A 13,952-nucleotide genomic window follows, 5' to 3' on the forward strand; every position below is an offset into this window, starting at 1 on the left:
CCATGGTTTTCTCTTCCCAGCACTTAAGAACACCTTGAGCATGTAAAGAAGTTTACCTTACCCACTTTGTTCCTTGAGGACCATTGATAATCTTTTGTCTGTTCGGTTTTCCAATACTACCAGGAGGTATGTTCTCTTCAACATTTGGTCGTCCATTATAACCTACACAGCAGGGAAAAGGGAAAAGAAGTTCCTAGTAAATTCACCCTTCCTAGACCATTGACTTCATCAAACCGTAAGTGCAAACACTTCATTTCCAACAAACACAAAATAGAATGATGGAGGAGAGTTATCTGTCTATGTTACTTTCATTGGTTAATTAATAAAGAAAACTGCCTTGGCCCTTTAAGAGACAGAAAATTAGGTAGGCGGAGTAGACAGAACAGAATGCTGGGTAGCAGGAGTGGGGAGATGCTTCAGGCAGTCGCCATAGTGAGTCTCCATGCTTCTCCTCTCCGAGATGGACGCAGGTTAAGATCTCTCCTGGTAAGCCACCCCTCTTGGTGCTACACGGATTACTAAATATGGGTTAAAGGAAGATGTGAGAATTAACCAATAAGAGGCTGAAACTATGGGCCAGGCAGTGTTTAAAAGAATACAGTTTCCATGTAATTATTTCGGGTGTAAAGCTAGCCGGCGGCCGGGTGGCGGGACGCAGCCCCGCCGCTCCTTTCTACAATAGAACATCAACCAGTAGCATCTACGTATTAGATAAGTTTCCACTGTGATTTCTACAGGACAATGAAGTGACAGCCTGACCATGCTGGGGGACTGAGAACGGCCTCCTAAGTACCTCTGTGCATGAAGTTTAAGACCTTAGTAGCTCTACCTTCATCGTCACCAGCGGGAAGGCAGTGGAATCACGGAGAATAGTGGAGATGATCTCTAAGAGTTTTAACCACCACCAAACAGAACAGCTATTTCCAGCTGACCCCTCCCAGGTCCCAGTCATCGTGTGATGTTGTCCTGGCGTGCTGGGCTCTGCAGTGCAGAAGTTTAATGAGCTGTTTCTGAGCAGCTCCTCTAGGGGACAGGTGGCCTTGATTATCAACTGGTAGCCTCTGAGGCCCAGGCTGACTTCAGGAGAAGAGTCAGGGCTTCTGACGACACTGCTAGTCAGACTTGGCCCATGCCTTCCCTTGTATAGCAAGCATGTAGTGTGTTCTTTTACATACAAGACACTGGTAAACTCTACATCTAGCTCGATGTCACAACAATCCTAGGAGAAAAACTACCCCCACATGGGACAATGCATCAAGCAAATTAACATGCTGCCAGCGGTGATTTATGCCTGCACCTCAGCACTCAAGGGCTAAAACAAGAGAATCGCTTTAAGTTTGAAGGGATCTGGAGCCATACAGTAAGAGCCAGGCCGGTCGGGACTAGAGTGAGGCACTGTCTCAAATGAATGAATGAATCAATAACTAATGCCACCAGATTCTCACACACTTGCTGAAGATGCTCTAAGAAACTCCAGTTACATACGAGAGAAATGCAAGTTTCGGCAGAATGCAAATTTAACGCAAACACCAGGGATCCTGCCCTGTGGGTTCACATGGACCCTAGTTCATAGCTGCCTATGTTCCATTGTCTGTTACAGAATTCTGGGCATATGTTAGCCTGACCCAACTCTATGACAACTTTGCCACGTGCTTTCTGCAGGTTGTAGACACCATTTTGTGAAGAAATGTCTAAGAAATTCCTACAGAAGATATTTGAAATTGAGCTAGGGTTTACTTGGTTAAGTGTTAAATGCAAAAGATAAGGATGAAACAAGCAGAAGACAAGCCTGTACACACACATACACACACATAAGCACACACAAACACATGCATACACACATACATGCACAAAACACACACATACACACAAGCACACACATGCACACATACATACCCAAACACAAATACATATGCATACATACACATATATGCATACACACACACACACACACACACACACACACACACACATATATATATATATACATACATACATACATACATACATGTGTTATTCTTGTTGGTTCCTTAAATATCTTCTGTAAAGTGAATAACTGAAAATAACATTTGGGTATGACACATCATCCCAGATGAAGAGGCAGCTGCAGCTCAGACATCTCTAATGTGACTTGGAGCCGGCAGTTCTGACCTCTATGGTTCAAACCCATCTAAAAGCAGTGGCCACTGTACAACCAACCATGCCCCCAACACACAACTGAGCAGAGAAGTGGGAATGATGCCTGCTTGGTTAGCATGGATGCTTAGTAACACAAATCAAAATAAGCTTTAAAACAACCACTTAGCACTTTTTAGAAAGAAATATAAAAGGTTGGTTGGCTAAAAGTGAGAACCAATTACCTTGCGCGAGCACGGGTCTCGGGGGCTGGCGCGAGACTGGGGTCCGGAATCGTCGCTGCATCCTCTGGCGCAAGGAAAGCATGGGCGTTGTGGAGGAGTAGCTGGGAGGGGCACGGGTGGTATACCTTGGCCAGGAGTGGGTGCTGGCCATGGGACTTGCAGTAGCAGGGTTTCGAGGCTGGTACCGTGGAGGTGGGTGTGTGGCTATTGAAGGGCTGCCTGATGGTCGCCTTCCAGGGATGGCATTCTCCTGCACAAGGCTCCCTCCCTGGGGAACAAGCCCAACCGCAGACCTGTCTTTGTCAAAGTTTCTGTCCGCATATTTATTGCCCCTGTGGGAGGAGGAAGAAGGCCACTTTGAGGTGGACAGAGAGTCTTCCTTGCCTTTTAAAAGTCCGTCCTTTTCCTCTTCCTCTTCCTCCTCCTCAGTAAAGACTGACTGCAGAGATTCAGGAGGAAGGGGACCCTTGGAAGGGGAGATCTTCTTCACTGGTGTGGCCTGGAACCCAGCCTTACCAGGAACCTGGGCCCGGGGATGGGGGCTGCCAGGCCGGCTAGGTCTCACAGAGGCTCCTGTGTGGCTGGGCTGAGGGCTGCTGTCACCGTTCCCTATCTGGGAGCCCGCCTGCCGATGTCTGAAAGTAGATGGAGTGGCATCCTTGGCACGAACCGAGTGAGTGAGAGTCCTGGAATCTGGAGTCTCAATTTCAGTGCTATTTTCCTCATAGCTGCTCTGGGAATCCTCATCCTGACTCTGGGAAGCCGAGGGGAGCGCCCCACGGGAGTTCATTGTGTATGATCGGTCACGCCCGGCCTCATCACTCTTACTCTGAGAACTAGAAACTTCTGAGCTGCGGCCAGGTGTCATTCTCCTGGGAACAGTGGACCCAGGGAAGGGCTGTGATCTTGGTGCTGGAAGCCGAGCAGGGGGTGACCGGTGGCCGGTAGACCCTGGGGATGTCTGATGGGCGCCCTCATTGGTTCTCTGTTCAAAGTCCCGTGCCTTGGAGGACAGAGGGGATTTGCCCCCAGAATGTACATCTGCTCCAGCAGCTTTGGGGTTTTCTGGGGTGGGATCCTTCCTGTACAAGCTGGCCCCTCTCTGGGGGCCTCTTCTTAGGGAGTCCCATCCCCCAGAGGCCGGGTGCCTGGACGAGGAAGGTGTACGATCGTTGACCACAGTGGCTGGAAGTGGCTCTTCATCCTCACCATCTCCATAGACATTAGACCTGGTGTGGGATGCTGGCTGTGAAGGGGACCTGGTGAGGACATTCGAGGCTGAGGTAGACTGAGGAGACCCAGAGGGCTGCAGTCTTAGTCCCCGGAATCTGGGGAATCTGTTCGGATTTCTGCTGTGGGCAGAGAAGGGCTTATTCCGTGTCAAACTGAAGTGTCCCAGGGCAGGCCGGGTTTGCTGGGTCTGAGCAGTGACCTCAGCCTGCCTTCTGGTGTCCCCAGCATTTCTGTCAACATCTCCTCCACCATCATTAGTGTCTTCTTCCTCTGGGTCTTCTATCAGGGAAAAGGGGCGAGAAGAGCCGGAAGGTGACACAGCAGTGCGGGAAGACGTGTGGGAGCCAGAGACAGGGGCATCCTGGCGGTCCTTCCAGCCCCTAGAAAGCTGGGATCTAGAGTGTGGTCTAGAGGAGCCTCTGTGCAGGGGGCCGTGACCCAGGGGTTGGGCTGCAACACTGGACTCCTCCTCACTGGTAGAAGACTGAGAATGCCTCGATGCAGATGACTCTGTCTTTGCCTCTGGGAGCAGCCTGCTTTTGTCCCTGAGCATGTTAGAAGCCACATGGTGGCGAGGGGTTGTGGTGGGCTTAGACCCAACTGGATTCTTAGGTGTCTGGGAAGAAGCAACTTTAGGGTCAGGGGAAACTTCTTGATCGTCCTCATTTTGGTTCGTGGAATCATTGTCTGTAGAGCTGAGCTGGGTGTAGGTAGAAGAGGCTGTCACTGAAGATTCAACCCCTGGATGAGGGTGGGGGACCAATGAGGATCCACGCCTATCCATCCCCTCCTTGCGGGGCAGCACTGGCAGGCCAATCCTTGCTGGAGTCCTGCCAGGAGCTGGAACCCAATGGCCAGATCTACTTGGTACCCTCAGGGGTCGCCTCTGGTCTAGGGTTTCCACCTGTGATGGACGAAGATCTTCAAGGGAATCCAACTCCTCCTCACCATTGATGTCTCTGGTCTGGGGATTCAGCTCCGCCATTTTAGAGTGAAGTTGGGTTTTCCGAGGCAGAACACCATTAGCCAGGATTTTGTTCTTTAAGTCAAGGAGATCATCCTTGGCATTTTTGGCTGGGGGAGTGTGTTCTGAAGAAGCTGCGGTTTTAGGAGCAAGGGGAGAAGGCTGAGGTTTCTCAGGTTTCTGGATGTTCCTTCCATCCTGGTGTGCACTGGCCTCTGGGGAACTGGCTGGAACAGATTTTTAAATGGTGGGTGTCAGGGGAGCTTTAGGAGCATCCGCTATCCAGTGTGGAGGAGACCCACATGTCTCATTGTAACTGATCCCTTCTAATTCCTTAGACCCCTGAACATGCACATCCCCAACTCTAGCATCCTTTTTCTTTCTGGCTCTAGTTTACTTTATATACAGAGTTCTAGATTGCATGTGTGGATTGAATCAGGGCACGCCTTACTGTATCATCTGAAGAAATTCTAGAATGAGGGCTTAGATATACAGTCAGCCCTCCACATCCATGGAGCCTGCAATCAGACTCAGATTGCCTCAAAAACATTTAAGGAAAAAATGTGTCTGTACTGACCATGTATAGACTCATTTCCCCCTAAATAATAGTGTCCATACTGTGTTTCCACTACATTATTATGTAAGGTAGGCTTGGGTGGTTTGAATTATGTGGGGAAATGTGTGTGGGTTCTATGCAAACACTTCTGTTTCAGAGAAAAGGACTTGAACTTCTGCAGAGCTGGCATGATTGGGGGTGTTGGAACCAACCCCAAAACACCGAGGCATGACTATGAGTCACTGGTTTCATAAGTGCAAGGTTGTAAGTAGGCCTTTCTTAAGCTAAGTACCAATATGATGCCAATGTAGCATGGCTGCTCTTAATGTCAAGCAACCTATACTCAGTTTCAGGGGAATGGCAGATGGAACTTGTGTAAGTGGCTCGAGTGAACTCCAAGCTTGAATACTCTGAAGCCCCACAAGGATTCTGTCTCCCCTCAACACACTTTCACTTGCTTTCTCTCTCTGACTTAGCATGTCTTTCATATTGGATGCATTTGTATCTCCAAAATTAGGCTTAAACTAGAGCCCAGAGTCGACAAAACAGTATCCTAAACATATCCTGTGGCTCATTCTGTCCTGAGAGAAGAACAGACAGAGGGAAGGGAGGTTGTATTGGGAAGGAGTTCCTACAGCAACAGGGGGACCTAGAGAGAACAGACAGCTTTTTCAGCGTCTTCCAGCATGAAACCATGGGCCTTCGCAGCACACAGTGGAAACAGCTGTGTGTTTCCAGAATAAATGGCAAGAAGAAGCAACGAAGGGAGCCTGGTCCACAAACAGACCACCCCATCTCTGGATCTTTGAGAACTTGTTAGTTTTATTACTGATCAGACAAACCAGGCAATTGGAAGTCTTCTGAGAAATGCTGTACCCCAAAATACTAGAGGACAAAATGAGCCATTTAAAGCATGCAGCATAAGGCTTACAATTAAAAGGCCAAATTAAGCTTACAAACATGTTCTTTCCCTCCCAATATAAGCCCCAAGTAAAACACTAATACTAAAGTAATCATATAATCAATATATTGATAATACTGTCAACAAGTTAATATCAGTAGTAACATTTTAGTCTTTGGAAAGATTGATTTCAAAGGGGAAAACAAAGCACTTTAGAAAGATCTGTGCAGACTCAACCCTGAAAAATCATCAACTGAGCACTTCTAAACCCAAAAGCATGATTCAAAGTAACACAAAACAAACAACAGGAATGAGAGGAGAGAGGAAAAGCGCGAACACACAATGCTTACTTGTTGGTATAGTGACAATGAAGGCTTTGGAGTGTGGCCCCGGGCCTCTCCTGTTTGTGGCCCGGATTTTGAACAGATAGCGTTCCCCAGGCTGCAGACCGTCCACCAGGGCAGAAGTGGTGTGTCCAGAGAAGGTGAGGGACTTTGCTCCAAATGGTTTGAGAGCCGGGGCATATGAAAGAATGTATTCTGAAATGATTTGGCAGACGGTTGGAAGGAAGAAAATGAAAACAGTCCTGCATCCAGCAGACAGACCGTGGGGGCAGAATGAGTTAGAGCACACATGGCTGAAGCTAACACCCTGGCAATGAACACCTGGTCGACAGTTGCAGCGGAAGAATGGGGTGCAAGGCAAGCTCACACTTATTAGCATCCTTGGAAGTCAGAGGCGGGCAACTTGCTAGCTTAAGCAAATGAAGCACATGAGGTAGGGGCAGTTATCTGTATACAACTGATCAAATATATATATATATATATATATATATATACTAGTTTGGGGTTCCATTTATTTACAAACTTTCTATAGTGCCATCAGCATACCCCAGTGTAAGAAACCAAAGAACCCTAAAAGTACCGACTTCCAGAAACTGGTTCTGAATAACTGCTCACATCAGATTTCATTTACCAAGTGGAGTGACTTTTTAACTCAGAAAAAAATGCCATATTTGGCATAAAATTCCATTCTTGTAAGAATTATAAAAAGTTCTTATTCATTCTGTGCTGCTGAGAATATTTCATAGTATTTAAAACTGCGAAGGAAAGTCACTGATAGAGCAGTGTTGTTCCTAACGTTTCCATTTTTATTGTCTTGTCTATAAGCACAGAATGCCCTTGCAGTTTAGCAACCACGAACGTTTCAGTGTAAGGGATTGTTTCTTTTATTACATGTGAATTTGGTTAATATTTATTTATATTTAAAGCTTCTTCTTTATTTTATTTTTTGAAATTAAACTGTAATTACACCATTTTGCCTCTCCTTTCCTCCTACCCCTCCCAAGTAGTCAGCCCTGAAATTATGTGCATACAAATAACATTAGATGGGTTGGGCAGGTTGTATCTATATATTTATAAATATGTACATATATATGCAACAATAAAGACAAATGCATAATTCATAGTGTCATTTTAATGTTCAACAAAGAATTGTCCTTGCTTATTCTCTCAACGAATTTGATTCAAATAACTTACCAAGCTAATATGAGCATGACCTCAGAAAAAAATCCTTTGAATTCCAGAAAAACCATGCAATTACATGAGTGTGGGGAATCTTCCCCTTCCTCTAAGGCCTCAGCTTTTAGCAGTGCTCTAAATAAAGAGCACTTTCACCTAGAAAAGTTTTTGCACCGTCTGTCTGGGGAACACAGCACTCTTTCTCACAGAACTTGTCATTTATAATCACAAAAATTAAGAAGTGGGCGAGCCCTTGTCCTAGAAAACCTTATAGTTAGATTCCTTAATGGATTAGGTACATCTAAAAAAAACTCCTAGCCATGTCAAAATGTGTACTCTCTTACTATGTTTTATGTTTCCCAGACACAGAAAATATCCCCAATTTATCATGAATTTTAATCTCACAATTATACCCATATGGAAACTAAACAGGGTTAAGATACATAAATCTCTTCCATCTGTAAGAACTCAGTAGCTCCCATTTCTGGCAATATTTGGTGACCTGTGGTTTCCTTCAGCATTGGATGTGATATACACTAAGATGTGAGACAGAAAAAGAATGAGTCTGTATTATGAAAGCAAATTCACTAGATGAGCAGTAACTACTGTTGTCAAAAACCTGAAAATCTAATTAGCCAAAAAGTTGTCTTTACTTCCTTTTTCGAGGTGTTTCCAGCCTCACAGTCCTTAGACACAGGGAGCCAGGGCTTATGTTTTCATAAAAATCATGACTTAAAGGGGCCAGTTAAATATATATTCTTTTCATTTGTTCCTGTGGGGCATGGGGACAAACTTCTTTTGAAGAAAATAAATCCATTCTTTCTAAACAGTGAAAAGAAAAGAAGTATAGAAAAGTCAAGCCAATCATCTTCCTGGAGACACACCATTCTAATAAAGTCACATGACATGTGAGCCAAGTCATCTTACGGTTGAATGAAAAAGAATGAACCATTCAATAGTTTCCTTCAGGAAATTCTCAAAGGATACTGGTCATGGTTTTCTGTGTTTCTCTAAGCCTAAACAAACTCCTCAGTGTTTTTTTTTTTCCTTTTTGTATCAGATTTAAATATGCAAACCAAACCTAATGCGGTATTTTGAATATAATTGGCCGCCATAATCTCATAGGGAGTGGCACTATTAGGAGGTGTGTCCTTGTTGGAGGAAATGTGTCACTGTGGGTGGGCTTTGAGGTCTTCTATGCTCAAGATACCATACAGTGTCTCAGTTCACTTCCTGTTGCCTGTACAAGATGTAGAGCTCTCGGCTACCTCTCCAGCACCATGCCTGCCCGCACGCCACCATGTCCTTCCCACCACAATGATAATGAACTGAACCTCTGAACTGTACATCACCCCAATTAAATGTTTTCCTTTATACAAGTTCCTGTGGTCATGGTGTCTCCTCACAGCAACAGAAACCCTAACTAAGGCACCTTGTAACAATAGAAAGATTCCTTTTTCTAAATAGAGGTTCCATCCTTCCTGCTGGGAGGGTACACTTGTCAGCAGAGCCAGGCAAAATCCAGCAAGAGTCTTTAAAATGCCTCCAGATTTCTGAAACTTTTCCACTAAAAAGACTGCTGTGTTTTCTTAGCAGTCCCAACAGACTACTCTGCAGCTTCACCAGCTGTGCACATCTCTTTCTCCTTTTATCCTTTTAAGGCTCTGATAACCTTTTTCTCTATTTTTACCATCCTTTCCTTGACCCAAATAAATCAATGCAGGCTGAAATTTAGGGAACAAATCCACTTTCTGGAAGTAATAACTTAAGGTTTTCAGCCCCATTAAAAGTATTTACTGTGTCATTAAAGATCTTTATGGTCCCGGCCAACCCCTGCCAGCTTCTCCTTTCAGGATCTCGCAGGCACAAGGGAAAACTCTAGAATTAGCACAGGGTATAAAGGTTATGGCAGCACATAGTACAGTTAAAAATGTCTCCAGGGTTACTAGCCTAAAGATCCTGCCTACAGGAAGATCACAAGAATAACTGGCAGGTGATCACATACCTCCGTGTGTCCTGACCCCCCCGCCCCAGGTGAGCACCTCACTATACATGGTGCTTGTCTAGTTTTTTTTTTTTTTTTTTTTTTTGTTGAGTCACCAGAGCAGCGTTGCTCAGGAAGAACACTAGGGGGTAAGAAGGAGACAGCTACCTTTCACTTTCCCCTCCGTCTCTGGCAGTGCGTCCCAGGACACGGTGACAACTGTGGGCTTGCCACTGACTGGCCAGACATTCAGGTTCTCCGGGGCAGAGGTGGGAGCTAGAGGATGGCAGAGAACAAAGATGTCACAAGGCTCTCGTGGACCTTCCAAGTGGAAGTAGAGACAGGCCCCTCGCACACTATCTACTAAATAGATACTGTGTTCACATCGATGACACACGAGCGATGGCTCTATACTAGCTTTCTGGAAAGTGACTTAATGTCACTTCCTCCAACTCATGCAGTGAGTTTAGAAATAGGCATTTAGGAATTCCAATTTTCTCTTCTGGCTCAATATCACAGAATCAGAACTGCAAAATCTCTAACATCCTTTCGTTGCAACTTTTGTCTTTCTGACAGGGACTCACTATGTTACCCTAGCTGGTCTGGAACTCAATAAGTAGACCAGGCTAGCCATGGATTCACATAGACCCACCACTTCTGTGTCCCAAGTGCTGGGATAAAAGTCATGCTGCCATATCCAGCCTCTTATAACTTTTAAAGATGTAGTTCTGGCTGTTATTGAATAATATTGGCTACAGAAAAGATGTTTCCTAAATTGAAATATAACCCCAACCTTAGGAAGAGCATATAACAAAAGCTAGGCCACCCAGGAACATCTGTGGCCACAACAGCAACTTGTGTATGCTACACACTGGAACTTGGTAGGTTTGACATGGCAGGAGAACATTTTGGCAGAAACGGCTACCACAGTACAAAGCATAGGCCCAACACAACTGCTCCTTAACCCCTTCCATTTATCTCTTTCCCTTTTAATTTAATAGTTCTGAACCCAAGCTCTAACTCAAATACAAACTCTACTAGTAAGATTTTAGTCAGTGAGACTTTAAACATGGCCGGCACTACCCTGTGTCACCCTGACTTCTCAGTTACCAGTGGTCCTCAGTAGAAAGCCCAAGGCCACTTCAGACACAAACCGGATTCTGGCGTTCTCTGGAAGATGGAGGCACTCCACTTGCCGTCTCGTTCACCTTGTGAAATCCGGACTGCGAATTCATACACCGTGTCTGGGATCAGGTTGTCCACCAGTACACGCCTGTTAGACACTTGCTTGTAATCCCACCTGGCCGACTCCCCCTTCTCACGGTAGCGCACGGTGTACTGTCTATGAGAAAACACAAGACAACAATCCTCGTGGGGGCCACAGTCTTTGAAGCTGAATTCCAGATTCTTTGCTGCTTGTTTTTCTCTGGTGACTTTTGGAAGGTGAGCGGGGAGATGTGAGAAGAAAAATCTAAATTTTGACTGTGTCATTGGCTCTAAGAATCTGCAGACAGGGTCCCTGGAAAGAAGTGTGAAACAGGCCAAGAAATACAGAGTGTACTGCTGTCCAAGACTGAAAATGTCCCAGTGTTCCAAAGACCAAACAGAGAAGACAAAAGGAAGGGGTAAAGGGAGGCAGGCAGTGGTGTGTGTGCACATGGGTTGAAGAATGTGACAGTTCCAAGAACTGGAATTGACTCCAGGTAGCCAGATACAAACACACACACACACACACACACACACACACACACACGAATGAACACAAAGCCCCATTTCATGCTCATTTGGGCATGTTCTCCAGACTCAGAACAGGTACCATGTGGCCTTGAATAGACTTACTGCTGTGAACTGGAGCCGGACAGAGTGGCTCAGAGAGGGTCAGTGTGATCTACAGAGGGAGAAATACCCAATGTACCGATGACAGCATACATCCACAACACTCTCAGGGCAGCAAACTCTAAAGATTGGATGTCTTTTAATCAAGCTTTCCTTCATGACTTCTCATTAGAAAACCTTTGAGGCATTAAAAAATGTTATGTTCAGGGATCAAGAGAGTTCAGTTGGTAAAGTGTTTGCAAGGCAAGTGTAAGGACCAGAGTCTGATTCACAAAAACCATGTAGGAAAAAAAAAACAGGCATGGGGGTACATGCTTATAATACCAGATGGAGTCGCCCCAGGACTTGCTGGCCAGCCAGCCTAGCCTACTTGGCAAACTTCAGGCCAGTGAGAGAGTCTCTATCAAGATCATAAATGAAAAAAGACAGAAGATACCTGAGGAACAACAACCAAGGTTGACCTCTGGCTTCTGCATGCATAGGTACATGTATGTGCACACAAGTGTTATCGGTTATGTGTAGATGGCAGGAGAAGACATCAGCTGAAGACATGGCACAACAATGAATAAAGCATTTCTTCTGAGAAGAGTTCTAGTTTTCTCTGGTTTTCAACAAGGCATTGGAAACCAAAGCCCAGAGGTAATTATGAATGCTTCCTGTTGGGGGAGAGTATACTGACAGAGAAGCTCAGTGACTCCTCTGAGCACCTCAACAGGGGTCATTCTGCCAGCAGACAGTCAAGCCTATCCTGTACCTACTACAGATCACAGTGTATACATATTCATAATCTGAGCATTGTATTTCTTATATTTCAAAGTATGTCCCACTTTCCTGCTGTAGACAGGTTCAAAACTCAGTACATAATAATCAGGCTACAAATCTTTGGCTTTTTCTTGGTTGTACAAACTATCAAGTCTTAGAACACAGAAAACTTTTTTTACTCATATTGGTGGAGTTTCTCTGCAGTTTGGAAAACCATGAAACTCATATAAAGATGATTCTAACTTGACAAAATTGTTTTGTCTGTTGCTACTACAGATGGGTATAAAAGACAGACCAGCACAACATCATGAGCTAAGAAAGGGTGCTCTTTGTTACACACAGCAAGCAGGACATGACATACTTCAGAAATCAGCTAATGTCTACTGAGAAGCCACGTGTGTACCATTAGACAAGCATCTACCACTCTACATAAAAATCCATCCTGCCTTGACTCTTCAAGAAGGTGACTCCTCCACGTGAACACTGCACATAGGGAAACTGAGGCCAGGGAACAACAAGCATAGGAAATTTCCACACAGACAAAATGGTTCCTGTTCTGTGAATTACACTCCCAGGTCCTATTTGATTTGCAGGAAACAGCTTGCCACAGAGTTCTGGAACATTCAATAGCAAAAGAGGGGTTGGCACCCACACAGGCAAGAAAATGAAATCAGGATGGAGAGGTGGGTCTGTGGTTAAAAGCACTGGGCTTTTCCACAGGATCCAGATTTGGTTCCTAGCACCTGCATGGCGGCTCACAACCATCTATAACTCCAGTTGCAGGATATCTGATGCCTTCTTCTACCTCTGTAAACACCAATCATTCACATGGTACACAAGTCCACATACATACATGCAAGCAAAACATTCGTGCACAAGAAGTAAAATAAAGAAATCATTACAAAGTTAAAAAAAGAAAATTACTGAATGCATTTAAAGTCCAGAGGAGCTGTGTTCCTCATACATAAAGATAAGAAATAAGCGTGTGTACCTTGATGCAACAACTCTCTTCTGTTTCTCCACAAGAGGGTCCACCCAGGCTACGAGTACAGACTGAGATGACATGACCCGGACACTGATATCTTCAGGTACATCCAGCTCACTGTCCTCTGGAATGACAGTGGGCACACAAAACGGCTCCTCTTACCATAGGCTCTCTACTGACTTCCTCAGGGCCAAGCCATGCCTAACTTTTAGTTGCTTGTGTTTAATTCAGGTCAAACAAGATGAGCAGAAAGATAAGAGATCACTTTGTCTGTATTGGAGGAGAGAGGTCGAAAGAAACTCCTCCGCCCCCCCCCCGAAGGAAGTGGCACTATTAGGAAGTGTAACTTTGTTGAAGTAAGTGTGACCTCAGTGGAGGAAGTGTGTCACTGTGGGGAGTGCTTTGAGGTCTCCTTTGCTCAAGCTTCCCTCGGTGTGACACTGAGTCTGCTTCCTGTTGGCTGCAAGATGTAAGCCTCTCAGCTGCTTCTCCAGCACCACGTCACACCATGATGATAGTGGACTGAACCTCTGAACTGTCATCCACCACCCCAACTGAGTGTTTTCCTTCATGATTTCCTTGCCGTGGTCAAGGTGTCTGTCCACAACAATAGAAACATAACTAATACAAGGGAGATCTCCACTTTTCTTAACCGTTCCCTAGGAAGTAAGGAGTTCACTGTAAAAGCTAACCGAGCCAAGCAGCACCAGAGGAGTGCAAAGGAGCTGCTACACCTTCTTAGAAATTCTGTGTTTGCTTGTTACATGCTGCAAATTTCTTAGAATAATAAAACTTTCATGAGGCAATGTGGGGGGGCGGGGGGAGTTCACATTGCTATTCCTTAGAGATCT

General features: G+C 45.2%; 1 protein-coding gene across 1 annotated transcript in view; it reads right to left on the reverse strand.

Annotated features, from left to right (window-relative positions):
• Fndc1 (fibronectin type III domain containing 1) overlaps positions 1 to 13,952 on the reverse strand; it is a 65,057-nt gene that overhangs the window by 29,941 nt on the left and 21,164 nt on the right. The window contains exons 4-9 of the mRNA XM_038339812.1: positions 13,108 to 13,225; positions 10,673 to 10,860; positions 9,687 to 9,794; positions 6,365 to 6,553; positions 2,361 to 4,784; positions 62 to 162 (exon numbers count right to left, since the gene is read on the reverse strand). Coding sequence (XP_038195740.1) covers positions 62 to 162; positions 2,361 to 4,784; positions 6,365 to 6,553; positions 9,687 to 9,794; positions 10,673 to 10,860; positions 13,108 to 13,225 — 3,128 coding nt within the window. The remainder of the gene's footprint in view (positions 1 to 61; positions 163 to 2,360; positions 4,785 to 6,364; positions 6,554 to 9,686; positions 9,795 to 10,672; positions 10,861 to 13,107; positions 13,226 to 13,952) is intronic.

Source organism: Arvicola amphibius, chromosome 8, assembly GCF_903992535.2.
Source record: "Arvicola amphibius chromosome 8, mArvAmp1.2, whole genome shotgun sequence".
Taxonomy (NCBI): Eukaryota; Metazoa; Chordata; class Mammalia; order Rodentia; family Cricetidae; genus Arvicola; species Arvicola amphibius.